The sequence below is a fragment of the Xenopus tropicalis genome, chromosome 7 (assembly GCF_000004195.4).
Source record: "Xenopus tropicalis strain Nigerian chromosome 7, UCB_Xtro_10.0, whole genome shotgun sequence".
NCBI lineage: Eukaryota > Metazoa > Chordata > Amphibia > Anura > Pipidae > Xenopus > Xenopus tropicalis.
The window spans coordinates 64,212,383-64,235,504 of record NC_030683.2 but is presented as its reverse complement, the minus strand read 5'-3'; the positions used below and the strand labels follow the sequence as shown (position 1 = coordinate 64,235,504).

The window sequence follows — 23,122 nt, the reverse complement described above, 5'->3', positions numbered from 1 at the left end:
GTTTGGCACATCTGGACTTTGCAATTTTTGCCCAAGTTTTAACTGCATTAGGAGATAGCAAAGACCTAGCATTGACTGGTCTGAAGTAATAACTTGCATTTATGAACTTGGAAAGGGAAAATAATTAACTCTAACAGGCTATGCTTTTACTCTATCTACAGGAATGGACTACCCCCAGATAAGCCCCCTGAAGATGTAAATATTTACCAGAAATATATTGCCAGGTAGGACTAATTTGTATTATAGTAGATGGGATATGTATCCCTGTATCAGCAAGGCAAATGACATGGGCTGTGTTTAAATATGTTCAAATTGTCTGTCCAGCATCAACTTTTTTTAGGACAGGTGAGGTATACAAGGCCATTAATTGATTTACTAAAATGCCATTCTTATTAGCAGACTCTCAGTTAGGACATTTAGTACATCCATGAAGTGTTTTCTTGATGTGTACACTGTTACTCTGCTTACTATTTCGCTCTTGATACTTGATAAATGCTCTATTAAATTTGGAATGGTACTATATCTTCCACTGAGGATAATGTAGGCTAATCTCACATAGGGCTCCAGACAGAAAACAGCATTGTTCAAAACACAGCTATACCAATTGTTGTTGCTGTAACAGGCAGACAACTAGTTAGAAATGAGTGTTATTGTGTGGAGCTCCATTTTTCACTATTACATGTTTTTCAAGCATTCAGGTTTTGCGACTGTCACTGTATTCCACCTCAAGGCAGTGGCAGTCAGAATGTTCAGTTTGATATTAGCCTTAGGAAGTCTCTTGTTGTTAGATTAATCTACACTTTTTAGCCCATTCAGGCACCTTTTTGCCTTTCAAAGCATTTTCTATCCTGAATTTCTATTATATCTGCTTCTTTGTGTGATTGTTGACTTTCTGTTTTCTCAGCAATCAGCAAATGATTCTTCCTTGCAGATTTTCAGGCAGCCAGCACTGTGGGCATATTCATTGTGCATATCAATACCGCGAACACTACCACTGCTTGGACCCTGAGTGCAACTACCAGGTAAAGTAAAAGACAAAGCGTCAAAACATACACTATGTATAAAAGACAGACAATTAAGCAGGCATTGTTTAAAATGTACAGAAAAGTATTCTTATAGTGCATTTTTACAGTTATTGATGCTGAATGCTTCCTTGTTTCTACTCAAAAGTATCAGGTTTTTATGTTCTTGATGTCCTGTGGTGTGGCTTGTTCTAGAATGTCAATGGTAAATCCCTTATGTTTGCATATTTCAGTTTCTAAATTTATAATATAAACTCTTCTTTAAAAAAGAGTACATTTTGCCTTTAATCCTCACTGGGTATGATTTTATTGCCTTGTGCATGGCACCTCCCTCCACGATGTGCATTAAGTGTTCTTAATTAAGAATTAAACAATGGCAGAGGTGTGTTCAGTGAAGGTGCATTGAATCTGGCACTTTACTTTGAAACAGAAAGCCAGTCTGTATCGTATGTATGTTGAGTCAGTTTCATTTACAAACACTACTTTCACTATACTTTCATAAAAGGGATTTTTTAACAGTTGTAACTATTTTGCCCTCTCTTCAGAGATTTACAAGTAAACAAGATGTAATTCGACATTACAACATGCACAAGAAACGTGATAACTCTCTTCAGCATGGCTTCATGAGGTTCAGCCCGCTAGATGACTGCAGTGTGTACTACCATGGCTGTCATCTGAACGGGAAAAGCACACACTATCATTGCATGCAGGTAACCCCTAAGATATATGAGAAACACAGTAATAAGTATTTTCAAAACAGAGACAAACATAGATCTATGATCCTAGATCCAGCCAATAATCTCTATCATTACCTTCACAGTTTTCAGCTTGCTCTTCCCACAGACATACTTTTTTTTTTTTTTTTAGGACAGGTGACTACCTGCTTTATTGTGTCTAGTACATTTACTTAGATGCTGAGCAGAGAGCAGAGAAGCAGTACAATCAAATATAAACTGGTATTTAATAAATACATATTTTGCATTGATTCACAGAATATTTCATGTCTCCATAATACATAACATATTAGGCCCATTTTGTTTGTCATCTGGCAGTAGATTATATTTTCTCTTGTATTATTCAGATACTGGTCAAGCAATAGTTCTGTATACAATATCAAATGTAAGGACTGCATATAAAAATATCCCGCCACCAGTGCTGAAAATCAGTATATTTACTGTAATATGATAAGCAGCTGTAAATTTCTGCACAGTTGATAAGCAAGTTATTTTTTTATATGTTCCACCAGTAACTTACAATTCTCTGCAGCCAATTTAATGTAAAGTGATCTACCCAAATGCTTTTAAAGGTAGCTTTCTGATTGCACTTTATACTTTTTTTTCCAATTGACAACTGCCTGACCAGTCCTTGTAGTAGTACTTTCAGGCAATTGCCCCAAATAAAGGGTCACTCTGCACCCCACATTATTGATGCAGACATATAAGGTATGCAAAGAAGTGATTTAATATAACATACAATTTCAGCAATAACAATATAACTGAATACACAGCACACAAAATGTCTCAATATAAACAGCAGTACTTAGGCTTACAAGGTAGATAAGTTGGTGTGTGGGAGAATACACCAAGGCAAAAGCTACTACTTGGGTGCCAAACTGCCTGTGTTCATTGCCCTTAAAGGAAAGCTAAACCCTGAATCACTGGTGGGGTACCAGGCTGCAACTCTATGTAAGCTCCTTCCATGGGCCAGCACTAATTTTTTCTTAAAAAAAAAATGCATTACTGAGGGGTGCTATAGTGCAAAGAATGTCATCTGACTCCCATGAATCCCTTGCACCTTGCACTGAATAAAGCTGGGTGTATGTGCAATGCAGGGATTTTAAAGAAGTTCTTTACTGAGAACGCTCCTGTCAAGGGCTGGGTCTAGGGCTACTGGGAGCAGGCAACAAGATGGCAGCAGCATGCTCAGCACAAAAATTTGCCAGGCTGGTTTGTTTTTAAAGATGAGTAGCACAGGCCCAGGGTAGGAGTCAAGGTACAAGGGGTGCCTAAAATGTGCCACCCCCAATGCTTTTTGTGTCTAGTTCTCCCTTTAAAATGAGTAAATTGATTTTGATTATGGATCTTAATTTTTGTCAGTCTTGTAAATCTTTACTTTATATTTAGTTTAATATAGTATAAAAAAATAACTTACATACATTGTGGTCCAGGTCTATTTTGGAGCTAGTAAGTTTGCAGGGATGGGGTTTTAAGCATTCTGTTTTAGTTTTAAAAAGTATAAAGAAACACTGTACCACAGGTTGAACGTTAACCAAATGTTAGTGTTCTTTGCAAGAAAGAACGCCATATATTCCTGCCTATGCAGCTCCATGGGATAAAGTTAAATGAGAACTACCTATGTTTAGTTTAGCATATCAAGTAAGATTTATATTAAAAATGCCTTCATTATATTTTTTAGATAATTAATTGCATTTAATATGAATTATATTATTATATTATGGAATTATGAACCAACAGAACAGTATGATCTATGTCTAGTAGTTAACCTGTAAAAAAAGCTTAAGTACAGGAGACTGCAGTGCCTGTCAAACTCTTTCTATAGTAAAACAAAAGGTGTAATTTAAAAAAAAGAAGCTGTAGTAATAAGATTTGTGTAGGACACACTTTCGTTATGTCCATAATTGGTGTGGATAAATTTCAGTTCCTTGTTTATACAAAGCCAACATTTTTCAGGCTTTAGCATCAAGTGCCACACTGCAAATTATTCCTCAGCAGCTTTTTGTTTAATTCTTTTTTTCTTCTGATCCCGTGAAGGGGTTCTGTTTTTTTTCAAGGTGTCATTAGTAAGTACACTCCATTATAGCAAACAGCTGGAGGATTTTTTTTTTCTTTCTTCGTTTTGGGTATTTGTCAGGGTTTTGTTATTGTCTCTACTCATCAACCTGCTGAGAAGACAGGAATGAGCAAAGAAAGGCATGGAAGGCACTTGCTTTTTTTCCCCCGTCCACTTGTGAGATGGTGCAGATCCTGGCACTTAGCTCCTGCTTTCGCCCCTCAGCTGCTGCATTTTTAGATCTCTTTTTTTTTTACTCAATATGGCAAAGTTACCCAGTTTGCATGGAGACACATGCCAGAGCAACAACAAGTCAAACATTCTGTTAGTGATGTGAGGTTTGCTTGGTACTTGGCCTTTTTTATAATGATCCAGTGCTTGTAGAATGTTGGTTCAAACCCTCTTGACTAATGCAGCAGTACAGCAGGACATTTACATATCTATGCAGTTTTAGAGCACATTAAAGAAAATTTTTACCACAATATAAAGTTCCCAAGCTCAACCATTGTGTGAATAAAGATCAGATGTTAGTGTCTGCTCTTACCCAGGGGATAGAAGTTTCTGGGCCCTACACCGAAACAACCTTAGAGCCCTCCTTAATATTGGGAATAGGTAATTTTCCATGATGCTATACTGCATATACCTCCTGGGAATTCTGCTGCAGCAAGGACTGCTTCCTGTAGGTTTCGTCCCCTGGCTCTCTGTTTAACCTACTATATGTATATTGACAATTGGTGCTGTGTTCTACCTAGAAAAAAAAATGTTAGGCAGAAAATTGAGCTGGGAGAAAATAAATAAATGAGCCTCCTCTACTTCTCCTACCCTAAAAGATTTGTTTTAACAGAAGCTGATAGGATTGTGCTCTTCTACAAATACATAACGCAGTCCAACTGGCTTCTGTAAGAAAAATTCATCAGCATGATAGGTGGGGGCCAGAGTGGAGCTAGGCAGCTGGAAACATCACCAGGCAGTGTACCCAGCAGTTTTGGGCTTGGGTGAAACATTGGTGGTGTATATAACATAGTTGCATTATTATTTTACATATATATATAATGCCCACTGACAAAGTGTTCATAAATATTTATGTAAGTGTGGGACATTTGCATTAACATTTACTTTTAGTATGTTGAAATGGTTGATAATACCATTTTTTCATATTTTATTTATTTTTTGGGTTATTTGGTTTTATATTCAAAATTCTGTCTAGTTTTATAGGTTACTGACCTTATGTTACTTAAACTTGAAACTAGGTAGTCTGCTTTTTGGTTGCTTGGCAAATAAATGCAAAACAGTAGACACAGTACAGTACAGACCAGCTGCAAGGTTGCACATCTTCAGGATTAAATAAGTGCATTTGCAGAACTTTACCTTACATTTTGTTATGCTGTCCTTGCTTTCCTAAAATACTTTCATGATTCTATTTGCTCTGATGTTTTTCCTACTTGCTTATTGAACTGGTAGACTGCACTTTCAACCTCTCTATAATATGCATCTTATAGATCCACTGTCTTGCTGTGGGGCACGTTGTTTCCATTTTGTTTTATTAAAGGTTTGGATGTGTCTAACAGTAGCAGCTCCAGTGATTTACAGTATGCCTGAATAGGTTTACATGTGTTCTGCTGTAAAGCTCCCAAGGGTTCTCTGTGGAGGTCTTCATCCAAATGTTGTCTACAAATGTTATTTCTATACAGAAGCTTTCAGTCTTTGTACATTCCCCAAAGATATGAATTATGTTTCACAAATTTTTAGTTATACCTCCATCCAGTATGAGGAACTGTGAATATAATATTGTGCTTTGTTGGACTATTATTTTACTGCTTTCAATCTGTATGTATATATATGTATTTGCTTGTAATGCTGATCTCTGTATATTTACAGAAGCACATTTTATTTCTACAGAAGAGTTTATGTATTCTAAACATATAGCTGCACCCTTGGGCTAGTTTCATATCTTGTGCAGAGTGCAGAAATGCTACTTAAGAGAATGCATATGGATGCCCATGGGCTGCTATTCACTGTCATGTTTGATAGTTGGGTTGAAAATATTGTGGTCTATTGTGGACAAAAAAAATACATCCTGTTTATTTTTGCAATTTACACCTTGTCCACTTAATAAGCCCAACTTGAAAGCAATTTTTAAATTATACTTAGGCCCCCATTTTAATAAACTGGAAGTGTTCCAGAGCATACACACACGCATATTCACATCCATGCACTATGTTTGCCAACCCAACTCTAAGCAGCAATAAATGGTAACTAATACATGTTTTACTCTATAAGGAATGTAGAACCCCTTCCCTTAATGTTCTTCCATTTATGCAACACATGCACTGGTGCTCAGTATTTGTATTAAATAAGGGAAAACATGAGTTTCATATACTTTTCTGTCAAATAGACACTCAAAAATATTCCTGCTATACTTGCAGTTCTGATTTTCTTGAATTTATTTTGAAACAATGAATCCCCCCACATTAATTCCTGTAAGAATCCCTGCAACGGTTGCACTCTCAGGTCAGGTGATTATAGCTAAAATGCATTATCCAGTGTTTTTGGGTGATAATTGTCTATAAGTGCAAAGATTCTACTGTTCTGTGTTTGAGCCATGTGCTTAGCTTCTCTGTGTTTTCCAGGTGGGTTGTAATAAAGTATACACCAGCACCTCCGATGTGATGACACATGAAAATTTTCACAAGAAAAACACACAGCTGATAAATGATGGCTTCCAACGGTTTCGTGCCACAGAAGACTGTGGCACTGTTGATTGCCAGTTCTACGGACAGAAAACTACCCACTTTCATTGCAGGTAATCTTATGACCATAAATCAAAAGATAGGTGATACAGATATTGTATGATCCTAGGGTGCTATTCTATTTTCCAGTTATTACATATATGCTGGTAACTGTTAGTTTGGAAAACTTAATGTTAAAGTTTGTAAATCTTAATGCAATGATATATCCTTTGTTTACAGGAGACCTGGCTGTAGCTTTACTTTTAAGAACAAGTGTGATATAGAGAAGCACAAGAGCTACCATATTAAAGATGATGCTTATGCAAAAGATGGCTTTAAGAAGTTCTACAAATATGAGGAATGCAAGTATGAGGGATGTGTATACAGCAAAGCCACCAACCACTTTCACTGTATCCGTGCTGGCTGTGGCTTTACATTCACTTCCACCAGCCAGATGACTTCCCACAAGCGCAAACATGAGAGGAGGCACATACGCAGCTCTGGGGTCCTTGGTCTCCCATCATCCCTAATAGGTGGCAAAGACAATGACGTTGAGGAGTCTAGCAATGATGACTTAATTGATTTCTCTGCTTTAAGTAGCAAGAACTCTAGTTTGAGTGCCTCTCCCACCAGTCAACAGTCTTCCGCACCCTTGATCCCCTCTGCTTCTGAGGTTCCTTCTCCTCAGACAAACAAAGTCACCAGCACTGCTCCCCCCAACACCAAGGTCACTGGCCTCCTTCCCCAGACATTGCCTAGTACTATGCCATTGGCTTTAGCCCTATCTAGTTCTACACTTCCTGCAACTGGGCCATATTTCCCAATTATAAGTGGGCGTGGGAGTGCTTCTCTTCCTGTTAGTGGCACTAACTTAATTCCTGTAGTTGCCCCAGACTCTTCTCCACAGTCTGCTTCAGGAGCAAGTGATCAAAATAGCACTTTGCCAGCTGCCCCATCTATTATGGAAAGGATTTCAGCAAGCAAGGGGTTAATTTCACCAATGATGGCTCGACTGGCAGCAGCAGCCTTGAAGCAGTCTCCATCCCCTGAAGCAGGTACATAATATTCAAAACCAACCAAAAATACATCAACATTTTAATTTTGAGAACTATCTTTAAAAATAAACAGGAAGCTTTAGTGTTTAGCCTGTATGTCACAGTTAAATAATGTTTGAGCTATTTATAATTTACGCACATGCAATACACACACACACGTGTATATATATATATATATATATATATACATATTTATATATAAACTGTGAAGGTGTTAAAGAGAAAAAGTTTAGGCACCCCTTTTAAATGCTGTTTGCAATTTTTTTATAATAAACTTTATTTCTGTTATTACTATGCCTTTTGTTTTTTGGCATCCCTCTAATTTCCCTCCAGACTAGCAGCAGTGAGTGATAGGTCAGATAGTGTCATCACTGCAGAGCCAGGCTGCATCATTTTTACACTCCTTATTGCTTATACTTCAGAGCTCACTTACCCAGCTTGTCATATCTTGCTGAAAGAGCTTAGAAATCATAAGTACCTATTTAATTTTAATGAATTACCACTGTCATTTTGCACAGTTCTCATGTTTACTGAGAAATAACGGAGACTTTTCCTGTGTATGCTGAGGAGAACTATTAGACTTTAAAGGACACACTAACCCTGTGAGCTGTGAAACCTAAAGATAAGCTAAGATGCAGCTATCTTTTTTAAAGGGGAACTACTGGTATTATACTAATCCACTAAACTGTAGTGTATGTTTAATAAATATGTTGTGCAATTAGTCTTTATATATAACTGTAAGAACAACATAATACATTTAAGAGGTTATGTAATAAAAGGCACTAAGTCTGCCCAGGAGCAGTAACCTATATCAACCAATCAGCATTTTCTCCTGTTGCATTATGTGTCAATCGGTCAAGTTTTTCAGACTTCATCTTTATATACAATCTTTGTTACAGTTTCTTGGTTTTACTTAGATGTGTTTTGTCTGGCATAGGTACTGGCCAGCTATCTGGGAATCAAAGTTTAGGAAGTGTTGGCACAGATCCAACAGACACAGAGCCTACGCCATCTCAGAACACTTCACAAGAGCACAGTCTTGATCTTAGTTTGAACAGGTAAGAAAAATCTGCAGGTTAGTGCTGATAATTGAGAGACAGCAATAAGATAGGTAGTTGGATATGACATGAGTGCCATCGCCAGTGGGGTATCAGTACAACATTATCCTCTGCAATTTGATATTCACTGATTTTTTTTACTCTATATTGTATGATTTTTGTTAACCCTCAAAACTGGACTATTTTGCTATATGCCCACGTGATGCACAGTAATATAATCCCAGCATCTTTCTGTCATGCTCCAAGTTTATCAATTGGATAGGAATTCAGCATCAGTCTCACAGGCACTACACATCAACCCTTAATTAGCAGAGCCACATTCCCACATTTCAAGCTACAAGTAGAATAGACTAGGGGGCTCACAGAAAAAGCAAGGTAACTTGCAAAAAAGCTGTTTTATTTAGCATGTCATACACAACATGTTTTGGGCCCCACATGTGCCCTTTATCAAGTTACTCCAAGATTATGTCACTGCACTTTAATTTTCTGTAAGATCAGAAACTAAAATGGTCCCCACAAATTTCAGATTTCAGGGATATTTTTACATGAGAACATTTCTTTAGTCACAATGACTAAGCCACTAGTCATGAGACTATCCGTAATACTGATGAGGAAAATGCTGACTTGGAAGCACACACTGCTTACCAGATTCTTCTGTTGTTCTTTTTTGGCCCAAGGCTGAATTTAGTTTCAGACCCACTTTACTTAGCACAACAGTGGGCAAACTATATTTTCTGCCTGGGACTAGGTAGACCAGAAATTGTGATCCAATGGGATGTTACAACAATCTGCTGCTATTCTGACTTCAAAACTGCTGTCTGGTTATTAGAGTAATTAGCAACCAAGTGGACTGACCATTATCATGATCAGAGAGTGGTGGCTCAGTTGAGAGAAATAGTTTTGTGATTCATATCACTCTACACATTCATTATTTCTCTGTTCCTCTAGTGAATCCAATGACCAGGAAACAGTCGGTGACCAACCACTCCATACATCACTTGTAAATAAGGTATGTATGCTCAAACTAATAATCAGTGCAAAAATAAGACAAAATATGTTTGTATCTGTATGATCTTGTTAAGTACCACAAAATAACATGTGCTGGTTTGTGAAATGCCTTTTGTGGAAATCCTAGATTATGATGTTGGAGTTTTACTAAAGTTTGATTTTTTATCATAAAACAATAAAGTGTGATACACATTGCAGAATAACAGCACTACTGTGTTAAGCATTAGGTTGCTGGTCTAAGAGATGTTTAATGGTGTGTATTGGGGCAATCGTGTGTCCCAAGGTACCATATAAGCTCCAGTATCCATGGAACATAGATTCTGCAGGTGTATTTAATTCTAGGGATATGTTTGGAGGGATATGTTTCTGTTATTTTATATGCTGATGAGCTCAGAGATGAACGGCCTTAATACTTGTTTTGTATTGTTGTAATTCTCTTTACATTATTCAGTGAACATTCTTTTATGTCACTGAAATCAGGAAAGTAAATTACCTAGAATGTTATATATTTATTGGCATTTAAATCTAAGGCAGGTTTTCTTAACTTCTTCTCTCAGGAGACCCACATAAGGTTGTTGAATAATCTTTGGTACCCAAAAAATTGTTTATGTACCTAATTTTAATCACTATTTTCTGTTGTGGGAAAATAAATTGTATTCGGGTAGATCATAGTGAACTACTATAAACAGCATGGGGGACCCATTTTAAGGTCCCAACCCATAAGCTGAGAATCCCTACTCTAAGCAGTTCAAAAGCCTAAACATATGACAGACAACATGCACACTTTTTGTAAGAGCTGCAAGAATCTTTCACCTTGAAAAATCAGCTGCAAGCCCGTTAGCCTCTTTTGACATATGCATCATATGCTTGCTTGGTGTTGAGAACACATTAAACTAAAAAGGATCACTCATCTGACCATGCAGTAATTTTCCACTACTCAATAGGCCAATGACTTTACTTACTCTTTGCTCAGAGAGTACAATTTCTAATATCATAACTGGTTTATTCAGTGTAATCCAGTAATCAGTTGTTGTTGATGACACTGCCTGATCAAGCCATTTTACACAAATTGAGGCACAATGCAATCCTGAAAATTAATAAATCAGCATCTTCAATTAAGCAACTAAGACCACCAAGCCAACATGAAACAGGGCTCCATACGTTTATATGTATGTCAAACAAAACATTCATCTATATTATCTATATATGAATATACAGTTTGGCATTTCTGTTACTCTCAACTTGATCTGCTAACAAGATTTCTTTTTTATTTTGAATGGCCCTAAAGTCCAGCTCTATTCCTGGAAATTTGCTCAGCCTTAAAGCAGATGCTGATAGTAATGACTCTGGGACTGTGGATTCAACACATTACCTTGGCAAGGTGATGAAGGCTCTTGCTCAAGAAAAGCACAAAGAGCATTGGAAAACATACCTACGCAGGTATTACTTGAAGGAGTATGACATATTCAAAATAACTTATTTTTTTGTTTGCTCTGCTAGTTCTTCTTTTGCATTACAATTCTACAAACTCCCAAGATATATTACAGCAAAAGGGACATAATTACTTTCATGTTTTTCTTAATGCTTTTTAAATAATTGTTTATTTATATATCTTTAACTGAACCTATAACTGAAATAAATGTTATTTGTGAACAGATTGTACAGAGATAACTTTATGCTAAGCCTTGTATAGTGGTATAGCATTCTTATAACTGTTTTACAGATAAGCAGTAGTACATTGGAACAGATTGCCTCCATAGACTTTAAAGGCTAGTGTCACATGGGCTACTTTGCAGCAGACATTTTTTACCCATGTATTTTCAGTCCAAAAATCGCTTTCCTGCACTGTCCACCATTCAAGGGAATAGGAGCTGCAGTACAAATTCATAGCTTTACAGCTGGCTATAATTTCTTCGGATGAAAAGCTCCCCATGTGACATTAGCCACAAAGATTGCAATGGGTCTATATCAGGAGAATGCAGATAAACGAGACCTAGCTGCTATGTTTACAGAGAGACTACTGCCTTGGCAAGCACGCTTCCTGTCAAACAAGAAAACATAGCTCTTTGTCTGGAAACATTTTTTTCTATATATATACCTTTTATATGTGTTACATAAAGAATTATACATACAGAACTTAAGTTATAGTGTCCCTTTAAACATGAAATAAATATGTTGTTTGTAACATTCTTTAGTATTTTTAATATTCTTTAGTCTTTTATCATTTTAATAAAACAACATTCAAACATTCTAATAAGCATTACATTTAACTTAGACAACACACTCTAGGCTGAAATAAGATATCACTTCAGCAATATATTCTATGTTATTAGGTTTGGTCCTACAGATGTATGTGACCCACAGTGTGACTTCCTGCACAAGCTTCACTTTCACTGCGTGGTTGAAGAATGTGGAGCCCTCTTCAGCACCTTGGATGGGGCCATAAAACATGCTAAGTATGTGCTAGAAAATCCTTACAAGTTTGTTTATTCCTTCACAGATGTTTTTATTTGTATAGCACTATTATTTACTGTATTTACAATACAGTAATAGTACAAACAAGGAGACAGTATTTAGCGTTAGTCTCTTCAAACTCCATTTTAGTTATTTTTCTTTTTTGACACTGCCATTCCTACCTTTTCCAACATATTTTTGATCAAATTTTACTTACAGCTTCCATTTCCGGACTGATGTAGGAACTGCAAAAGGCAGCTCTGACTTCCCTTTTTCAGGAGACATCATAAGCTCATCGGGCCCCTCAACACCCCCATTGCCTTCTAGTATGCTCCCTGGATGTGATGTACCAGCTTCCTGTGCTGCTGCTGTCCCATCAGCCTCAACTCTACTTGCATGGAAGCAGCTGGCATCCTCTATCCCACAGATCCCCCAAATTCCAGCCTCAGTTCCCAGTCTGGCATCATGTCCCATGACAACAACTTCCTTGGAGAATGCAAAGCCTCAAGTCAAACCTGGATTCCTGCAGTTTCACGAAAAGTGAGTGTATTGGCCATGAACAACACATATATAGGAAGAGAAGCCAAAGGTGTCATTTTGTAGACAGAAGTCATCTAAAGTAACTTTTTCATTTAAGATTTAATTTTGGTCCCTTTATTTATTATTAACTTTTGCCCGCTCTTAACAGAATAATGATTCTGATGATAAATGTATATTATTAGTAATTTTCTTCTTGTCTTTTTTTATATTTTAGTCAGTGACCCCTTAACAACAGAAACATAAAGTGTTTTTTATTTAAATATAATGTGCTGTTCCCATGCACTTATAAAACATGTGTTTGATTCAGAAACACTAATACATTTTTTACAAATAAGCTGATGTGTAGCCACGGGGCAGCCATTCATACTGAGAATGGCAGAATTGCTTATGTTTACTCACTGGATACAATGGATTTAGTCTTTTTAGGACATTTGTTGTACATAGATAGTTTAGGGTGCTGGTTAAGCAGGGCAGCCTGTGGTACTTCAGTGGGAAGCAACTTGAGGTATATATAGTGGGAATTTTTGGTTCATCAATCTGTAGCTTATAGCACCTATGTTTAGAAAGGGAAGACTTGTATGAAAGGACCTTTTCTAAAAAAAAAAATGTTTCAAAAAAGCATTAAATTCAGGTCACATATGAAATGACTCAATTTTACTTATGAAGTACATTATTTATAAGCAGCTCTTAAGTATACAACTTTAATAATAACTAATTGGGAGAATTTTTAGTAAACTGAAATAATGCTTATTTTTTTTTTTTTTTTTTGCTTTTCCTCTATACAGTGACCCCTGTCTAGCCACAGACTGTAAATATGCAAACAAATTTCACTTTCACTGTCTGTTTGGGAACTGCAAATATGTCTGTAAAACATCAGGCAAAGCTGAATCCCACTGCCTTGACCACATCAATCCAAATAATAACCTGGTGAATGTTCGGGACCAGTTTGCATACTACTCCCTCCAGTGCCTTTGCCCTAATCAGGTGAGAGGAAATGTGTACAGAGAACAGAATATCAGCCTTGTATAGGTAGACTGCTGAAATAAGTGTTACCTAGGTAATGCAGAATGCAAAATGGCAATTGGAGTAGCACATTTCAATGCATTTAAATACTAGTTGCCATGAATTCTGGTTTGCAAAAATGCAACTCTTTTCTTCTTTTCTGTCATTGCATCTTAAAGGGGACCTGTCACCCTAAGAAATAACTCCAAATTATTTTCTATATTGTTAGTTGAGCAAAATAAACTTTACTTACTCTATATAAATAATATAAATCTTGTTTCCTTCCATCTTGGAATTACTCCAAAGCAAGCAGGTAGGCACCATTTTGTGGACACTGTTATGAAGGCAAGCTTTGTATCATGCACTGGCTACACAATTAGATGATGAGGAGGGAAGGGAAAAGTGAGATGAGCAGTGACATCTAGGTAGTGCTGAACGGAAAGCTAACGTTTTTGTCTGCCCCGCCTCTATGCCTAAGGCATAGCAATATATGATTGACAGCTGGGATTTTTAATTGCCTTTATAATGGGTTTGGATGTGTTAATATAAAAATGAATTTGGGTTTCATGTTTAATTTGAAAAGGACTTTTATTATACAGCTTTTTATATCTGGGTGACAGGTCCACTTAAAGAAAATGTTGCTACACAACATTTTTGGAAAAGCAACCCATTCTGCATTTAAAGGCACAGTAACACCAACAAGTGTTTTAAAAATAATTAAAATATAATGTACTGCTGTCCTGCACTGGTAAAACTGCTTGCTTCAGAAACACTACTATAGTTTATTTAAACAAGCTGCTGTGTAGGCATGGAGGTAGCCATTCAAGCTGGAAAAAAGGGGAAAAAAAGGAATAACAGATCTGTAGAATACAATGGTTTCTTTAACAGAGTTTATCTGTTATCTGCTGTTACCTGTGCCATTTAGCCCTATTTCTATTTGAATAGCTAGTCCCATGGCCACATAATATCTTTGATACATTGTAATTTTTTGGTGTTACTGTTTCTTTAAGAATACATTTTAGATTCATTTAATCCAAGGGATGATTTTATTTAATGCGAAAAACTATTTGTGAATACGTTGCCAGAGTGTTTTCTGTGTCCCCTTCTATTGAAAGTGAGCATGTTACAAATATGTTCATTATTTATAAAGGAAAAATACCCAGGTTGGCCAGTTTATAACCATAATCATTACAATCATTAAATTCTCCTTTTAATGTAGTCTTGCTTTTTTGAATATTTCTGAAGACTTCAGTAGCAGATTTAAACATACATTGCAGACCTTTACATTAGTTAGAAGTTTTCAATCCTAGGCCACTCTATTTTAATTTTATATTCAGCAAAGTTTGATTGTAAGTGCTATAACAGGAAAATCACCATGCATTAAACATGATCATTATTTTATCTAAGGATGTGGTGAAGTCTTGTATGATCATGTGAGACCATCTGTGTGCATACAGTTAGTTAGCTAGTTAACTCAGTGATGCCTTCTTACAGTATGTTTTTGTTCTAAATTGAAATAAGACTTACACTTTATATTTATTTTCCCATGTGTATCACAGCACTGTGAGTTTAGAATGCGAGGGCATTACCACTGTCTTCGTCCCAGCTGTTACTTTGTTACTAACATCACAACCAAATTGCCATGGCACATAAAGAAGCATGAGAAGGCTGAGAGACGAGCGGCAAATGGCTTCAAGTACTTCACTAAAAGGGAAGAATGCGGAAGGATTGGTAAGGTCACACAAAATATGAGTTTTGTTAATAAAAGGCACCACTGTTTTTTCATACAATGTTCAGTTTTTTTATAACACACTTTGGAGGCAGTGATTCTAAGTGCATTGTATGCAGTGCATGGCAAATTAGAGAGGCTTCAGATGGGTTTTTTGCCTTCCTCTGGATCAACTAGTAGTTAGGCAGGTATATATAGGCATTATGGTTGAACGTGATAGACGTATGTCTTTTTTCAACCCAACTTACTATGTTGCTAGCTGTGATCATCAATCTTTATGATGGCCCACACACATAACCTGAGTTGTGGAAGAATGGAGTTCCAAACTGACCTCAATCCAGTCTTTGGTTCCGTTTTTGCCAGAAAGAGAAATTTCAATAGAAGTTCCAAGTTGCAACACATACACAAACGGTTATGGAGCATGGTTAGAAATTTAACAATTCTGTATAAAAAATTTCAAGATGGAGATGGGTGTCAAATGCTGTGCTACAAACTGACACAGTTTTCTTTCCCATGGAAGGATTTCTACTGTAAATCAGTTTCCATATTTCTTTATACTGCTAGTATTATACTTTTTTATGTAGTGCTGACATGCTGCATTAGTTCACCAATTTACTGTTGAATTGATTAAAGCCCCTGCTTCAAAATCAAAACAAATAGGAAGTTTTGTATCTTCTTTAGTTATTTTTGCTATTAAAATAATGGCTGCTAATTGCCATTGGGTACTCAAATGGTTAAGAAAGTGTAAGAATTCTTTTGATCCAGAGGTCCTAGAAATATTTCTAGCATCATTGAAAAGTTTTCAAACAAACAAATCACCAGACTTCACCCTGTTAATTCATGAAGAATTCATATCCTCAGATAGAATTGGCTTTCAGTAACCCTGGTGATCATTGTCAACGCACAGGCTAGTATGTAAGCTCAGCTTACAGATGTCATAAGTAGCCGAATATTTGTTCACCTTTTATAAGTTGCAGGTGCCAGGCCAGCTGACAAAGCCAGGTAATGTTGTCTTGGTGACTGCAAGTCCTCACCTGTCAGCTCCTCCACCTGTTTGTACTGGTTTCCAGAGGAGCAACATTCATGAGGAGCGGAAAAGAATAAAGGATAATATGCCATATTTTCATTATGTGAAAGGGCAGAGTAATATGAAGGGATGCTAGACTAGCACTGGAAAAAACTACAGATATAGAAGAAGGCTGAACCTCATATGTATTATGTAGCAATGGATGGGCATTGTAGAAGGGGTCTATTACTGAACCATGTTTACAGGGTAACCCTTTTGAAATAAAAAATAACAATAGTGGTATAAAGCTGAAAAAGGAACTAAAATGTTCTGAAAGTTAGCCAATAAAGGTATCACCTTTATACCACTTTTGTTATTTTTTATTTCAAAAGGGTTACCCTGTAAACATTGACTGGCTAACACGGTACATCACCTTTTCCTGCATCTTACTGAACCATAAAAGCTTTTAAATCTGCTTTCAGGGTGCAAATACAATCAGGTGAACAGTCACTTTCACTGCATTCGAGAGGGTTGCCAGTTCTCATTCCTGCTGAAACACCAGATGACATCCCATGCCCGCAAGCACATGAGGAGGATGCTCGGGAAAAACTTTGACCGAGTACCAGGCCAGGTATATTAATGTTTCCTAGGACTATATGCCTTCCACAGTGATCTTGTGAAAGCAGTTAAACAATTCTAAAGATAACTATATTGCACTTAAACACAAAATAGAAATAGGGGTTCAGTGAATGAACACTGCTCAAGGTGATTACTTTCACCATTTCTTGCCTATTTATTAAGCAAGCATCGAGGAGGAACAGAATTCATTGTAGCCACCAGTAAAGAAGCAGTACACAACTCAACATAAGCTTATACTTTCATATCCAGAACATAGCCCTGTTTTCCTTTTTTTCCTACATAGCAAAGGAAGTTGTGTGTACACATCTTATCCTCATAATGTATTTGTATTAGTTTCCATTTGTAAGGGGCACAGTCCTGTTCAAGCTCTTATTGTTTTAGAGTTTAGCATTTAGGATCACAGCAACACACCCATATTATTTTTTTTTAACATATCAGCTTTCAGCTGAAAGGCTGGCAGATTTAGCTGGCTGACTAAACTGTACTGTGTAGTGGGATCCATGGATTAACCTACACGGAGATGCAAGCACTGACCTCTAAAATTTACACCTGCATTTACTAAGTGGCTGTTTTACTATTTTTATTGTAGGTTGTCTCTCATACTGGCAGAAGTGACAATCTCTGCCAGCTGTCCACAGCACCCAGCCCATCTTCTACAGACACACCTTCATCTTTCCAAACTACATCCCAAAATTTCATGGATACAGAAACTGATGAATACTTGGACTACACTGGAGCAGGCAGCCCTGATGGGATGTCTTCTGAGTCCTCCAACATGGATCGCAGTTGCTCCAGTACTCCAGTAGGCAATGAAAGTACAGAAGCAGGTAAATGAAAAGCATATCGTTGTACTGTTCTTCAGCATGCATGTGCTAGGCAGTTAAATTTTCTTTCTATTGTAGCTAAGTTGATTTCATCTTATCAAATAAAAGTGTACTTTAATATCCTTTCTGGTGATTTAGACCTGCTTTTTAATAACATGTATTTAAGCCCATATACATCTTTTTTCATCCTTATGGGCTGCTGATGTGAGCCTGGACCACCCACTGCTGCTCTATGTCTATTATTTTCTATGTCATCTCATCATTTTCTTTCTCCAGCTTTTCATTTTTGGTTCATTTTATTCTATTTCTTTTTCTCTCTGTTCTATTTTCCTGCTTTTCTCCTAACTCTCCAGGCTGCCTGGTCCCTTCTGCTTGTGACGACGCTCTCACCCACAATGTACCTCCACCACCACCTCCAGCAGCAACGGCTGTTCCTCATGCTCCTTCCTTTCCACCTTCCTTGGTCAGGTCTCCCCTTACTTCCCTCCCGTATCTGCTTTCACCATCCTGTGTTTCATACTCCCTGATCACTGCCAGCTTGGGTGTCGGCAGGGGCATAATGGTGCCCACCAACAGCGCTCCAGCTTTCACACCAGTTATAGCCACTTCAGCTCCAGTCAAAAATGATGTCCCTCTAGTACAGGATGCTGCAGGTACCTATGAGCATTTTATATCCCATGCATCCGTTCTACATGTGTCTTGTAAACTTGCTGTTCAAAAGATATTAACAGTTAACAAGGCTAATATGTATAGCAAACATTACATTCATACCAGTGATAAGTTAGGAATTACCTCAGAACTTCAAAATAAACTGTAACCTTGTTTCCTGTTTTAATTGATTTTAAGCTCTCACCAAAGTTGCACGTGGAGATTTAATTTTAAGAATCTATTAGTTATTCTAGCTCCCAGGATATGATTGTTATTGACGCTTGATGCCTAATCAAGTAACTAATTAGACACTGTGTTGCAATAATCATTCAACATATGCTTGTTGTTTGTAATAGTCATTGATGTATAAACCTTGTGTTTCTTTAAAGGCAACACCATCACTATGCCAACAGCTTCTGGAGCTAAGAAAAGGTTTTGGATAATTGAAGATATGTCTCCTTTTGGCAAGAGACGCAAAACAGCTTCTTCACGCAAAATGTTGGATGAGGGCATGATGTTAGAGGGTTTCAGACGTTATGATCTTTATGAAGATTGCAAGGACTCAGCTTGCCAATTTTCCCTGAAAGTCACTCACTACCATTGCACTAGGGAGAACTGTGGCTATAAATTCTGTGGTCGGACCCACATGTACAAGCATGCCCAGCACCATGACAGAGTTGACAACCTAGTGCTTGATGACTTTAAGAGATTCAAATCCTCCCTAAGCTGCAACTTTCCAGATTGTCAGTTTTCAGGAAACAGTACACATTTTCACTGTTTGCGGTGTGGCTTCCGATGCACTGACAGCACAAAAGTGACAGCTCACCGCAAACATCACGGTAAACAAGATGTCATCAGTGCTGCTGGCTTCTGCCAGTTTAGTTCTAGCGTAGATTGTGAAGTTTCTGATTGCAAGTACAAGCTGAAGTGTTCCCACTTTCATTGCACTTATCCCAGCTGCAAGCACACTGTGGTCGGTATGTCTCAGATGGACTCACACAAACGTAAGCATGAGAAGCAAGAACGCGGGGAGCTTCCATCAGTCTCCCCAGGCCCTGAGGGATTAACTCAGACTGGCACTGAATATGACCTTCAAAATCCACCAGTAAACTTGGACAGCTCCCTGAATCTGAACACAGACAACCACAGCTCCCTTCTCTTCCTGCAAAATCCTGTTGGAGTGGGCTTGAATGATTCACTAGACCTTAGCAAGAAGCCACAAGATGGGGCCACTACAGTCTCAAGACAAGAACTTCAGGACAATCTAGCAGGGCACTCTGGAGATGCTGATGACTTTTTATCTCAAGATGAGGATGATGATGATGATGATGATGACGACGACGATGAAGATGAAGAAATGAATGAAGATGAGGAGGAAGATGAGGAAGATCTTAACACTGATTCAGATGACTCCTTGCCTGCTGGTGAGTGTTTAGCAAGCAAAGGAGATGAAGAAAGTACAGTGGGCTCTACAAATCACTGTGACACCTCACAAATCCCCTTAAATCCATAATTTAATTTTTTTATGTATAAATGGAGGGCACTGCTCTCTGTCTATATGGAAAAACAATAACAACAAGTGAAGGAAAAGGAGCCTAAATATTGCTGAATGTGTTCTGCTCCTCACTAAGCCACCAGTTGAGAGGACTGAGGAAAGCATTTATGGCAACTCCTCAAAATGAAAGCATGAACTCTGGTGCATGACACCAGTGGGACAAGATTGAATGACTTCTTCCAACTTGAAATCCATCTAAACTTTACCATGTCCTGGTGTCAGATATGGAAAAAAAGATGGGGTACTAGTTGTTACTCCTCTAGCACCAAAAAGGGGAGGGGCTACTGTATGTTTTTAAGCTAGAGGAGGAAAATGGGCTGGGTTTATGGGTATTTATTGACAAGCATTATTGGGTGCCCTATGCTGAGGCTCTCTTCTGTTCTTCCAGTTTCTATCTGGGTAATTCCCAGGAAGTTAATGATTTATTTTATAAATATTTATATAGAAAGCTTTCCTCTGCACCATTTGCTCTAATTAATTTATTTATTTGGTATTGTTTCAACATTATAAAGGGGGCCTAAGCTTATATCAGTGGCCAGAAGTGTGGCTGCTTGTTGAAATTTTGGTAGCCTGGAGTGATGGTGGATGTGTCATAAGGTGGTATAACTGCAGTTACTTAGTTGGTTCCATGTTAAAAACTCATTTTTCTCAGGGGTGAGCACTCAATATCAGATGAGCTCTTTTCTCTAGTTCAGCTTCCCCCAACTCCTGTAACACATGCTAGGGATCAGGATGATGTGCACTTAAATGATGAGTCTGGGAGTAGATTTGTGCTAGCCCTGTAAGCAGCTAAAGTTGGAGAATAAGCATTGTACCTCAGACCTCTGAGTATAGCACAGAATATCCTCTCTCAGGTAGAAAATCATTCAGCAAAGAAGCTACTTCCTAACATAGTGGGAGTGAAATGAACAATTACAATGTTGCTTTTGGCTTGGCAATGTGATATGTATGGGTTAGGATAGGAAGACATTAGGATTTGGTTACATGTTTTGGAGTGTCACTACCAAAAAGAAACAACACTACAAGCTTAACCTCCCACTTCTACCATACAGGAACTACACATCCACCTTGCCATTTTTCCAGTCTGAGATATATTTATTACCCTGAACAAAGAACACAACAAAAAATATGGGTGTAAAATCTCTAGTGTTTGCAACAAATGGTGTAAGAGATACAGATGAATTATGATTAAACAAAAAAAAGTTGTACAGTATTTTTTCTGTAAAGGTTATATATAGAACAAAAGGTAAAAATAAGAAAAAAAAGCTTGCAAAAAGGTGGTATGGTGGTGTGTCTGGGCACCTTCAGGCATCGGCATTATCACCTTCTCCCCGCTCTAATTGCTCTTTTGGTTTTCTAGTTTCTGATTTTATGGAGTCGGGAGGTTTGACTTCACTTTAGCACTGAAACGCGATTCCGACTTTTAACTTGAATTTTATAGAAAAAAATGTAATGTTCAGATAATATGAACGATTGTAATCTTCAGATTGTTGCTATAAGTTTGTAGTAATTTAATTTTGTGGGTTCACACGCCCTTTCCTCAATCAGTTCTGTGCGTTTTATTTTCAGTTACAGTTTTCCCTTTTTTCTTTGTATGTCATTTGTGACATGAGACTACATCCTGCACCTTTTAACTGTGGATGATTCTAACATCATATTAATTACATTCTATTGTAGTCTTTCTCAGCCAGTATAAACTTGAATTCAGGTTTGGAGGTAGGAAAGGCTAGGGAGTAATGCACCCCATTGGGTGGCTAGACAACTTTGGGTCTTGAGAGCTGTACCCAGGCCAGACTTTTAATTTCTATGTTTGATGGTTTGTTTTTTTATATATATCTATACTAAAGTAGAATATCTATCAAGTCTGGTCTGCGTCACCTAAGGACCTACCTTGTCTACCTACTATATGCTTTATATTATGTTTCACTCTCTAACACAACAGAAGTCTCTTTCACCCATCTGCTGTTCTGTACATCTTATGCATTGATACTGACAAAATACAATGGCACTTTTAACTGTATTAAGAATAAAATTTAGCTTGATGGTCCAGCGCCAGCAAGAGAAGTGAAGGGAAAATAGACAGTTATCCCAAAGGAGACTCATCACAAGATTGGTTCATTTCTAAAATCTTAACAAATCCATTTACAATGTAGCAGAAAAGGGAGATTAAAATGAAAATGAAGAAACTATTACGTTGGAGGTTTTATAAGGTTGGTATTGCACAGTAGGACATAAGCCATCTCCAACTCATCTTCAGAATTTAATGTGTCATTTTGTTTTTACTTTTCAGTAGAAACAAAACAAAGGTCTTTCTTTGCACTGGCTAATTACTGTTTACTATCTATATCTAAATACTGTAGATGTATATTGATATAGGTAGAAGCATATGCATGTGTCACTGGGTGTGTGAGATACATGTATGAGTATATATACACACAGACACATATATGTATTACATCCAACAATTGTAAGATTAACCTAAAGCCAGGAAAGAATATGTTCCGCAACATACTTGAATTGGATTTTCCCACATTGCTAAGAACTGAATATTTTTCCACTTGAACTTAGTGCTGTTAGAAATTTAATATATGTGTTTATTTATTTGATTTTTTTTTGTGCATGACTGATGCAAGGTTTGACATTTTCACTCAATAAAAACTGGAAAAAGTACACATTGCTCTTGTTGTCTCAGTTCCTCTTATTAACAGTAGTTATTTTACACTTTAGAACAGGAATACTGTATGAATCAGATTGTCATTGATTGAAACTATTGCGTTTATGGAATGGTATTGCTTCCAATGTATCCTAAGGCTTCAGATCTCAAGCTGCACTTTGCTGTCTTGTAATCTCATTGGAGCACAATGACAGTTATCAGCAGTTACTTTTGTCTCCTAACATGTCAGTTTGAATTCAAGAAAATATTGAATTTTACATCATTACATCAAAAGTGCGGAAAGGTCGTTGACTACATGTAGAGACACTGTTGATGAGATTTGCTTTCATTCATACTAATTCTAAATGTGCAAACATATCAGCAGTCCAAGGAGATCTTACCCCCTAAAG

The 23,122-nt window shown here is 37.3% G+C and overlaps 1 protein-coding gene across 5 annotated transcripts in view; it reads left to right on the top strand.

Annotated features, from left to right (window-relative positions):
* Window positions 1-22,736, top strand: part of casz1 (castor zinc finger 1) — a 280,717-nt gene extending 257,981 nt beyond the window's left edge. For 2 of the 5 annotated variants that reach the window (XM_012966970.3, XM_012966967.3), the window contains 16 exons: window positions 162-224; window positions 932-1,022; window positions 1,568-1,732; window positions 6,443-6,615; window positions 6,782-7,596; window positions 8,534-8,654; window positions 9,603-9,663; window positions 10,951-11,102; window positions 11,996-12,118; window positions 12,336-12,656; window positions 13,442-13,640; window positions 15,218-15,389; window positions 16,876-17,024; window positions 17,622-17,859; window positions 18,210-18,509; window positions 18,894-22,736. In XM_012966970.3, coding sequence (XP_012822424.2) covers window positions 162-224; window positions 932-1,022; window positions 1,568-1,732; window positions 6,443-6,615; window positions 6,782-7,596; window positions 8,534-8,654; window positions 9,603-9,663; window positions 10,951-11,102; window positions 11,996-12,118; window positions 12,336-12,656; window positions 13,442-13,640; window positions 15,218-15,389; window positions 16,876-17,024; window positions 17,622-17,859; window positions 18,210-18,509; window positions 18,894-20,017 — 4,267 coding nt within the window. In that variant the 3' untranslated portion in view covers window positions 20,018-22,736. Of the gene's footprint in view, window positions 1-161; window positions 225-904; window positions 1,023-1,567; window positions 1,733-6,442; window positions 6,616-6,781; window positions 7,597-8,533; window positions 8,655-9,602; window positions 9,664-10,950; window positions 11,103-11,995; window positions 12,119-12,335; window positions 12,657-13,441; window positions 13,641-15,217; window positions 15,390-16,875; window positions 17,025-17,621; window positions 17,860-18,209; window positions 18,510-18,893 lie in introns of all 5 variants that reach the window. The other 3 variants (XM_012966965.3, XM_018095836.2, XM_018095835.2) reach the window with 3 other exon arrangements.
* The last annotated feature ends 386 nt before the right edge of the window (window positions 22,737-23,122 follow it).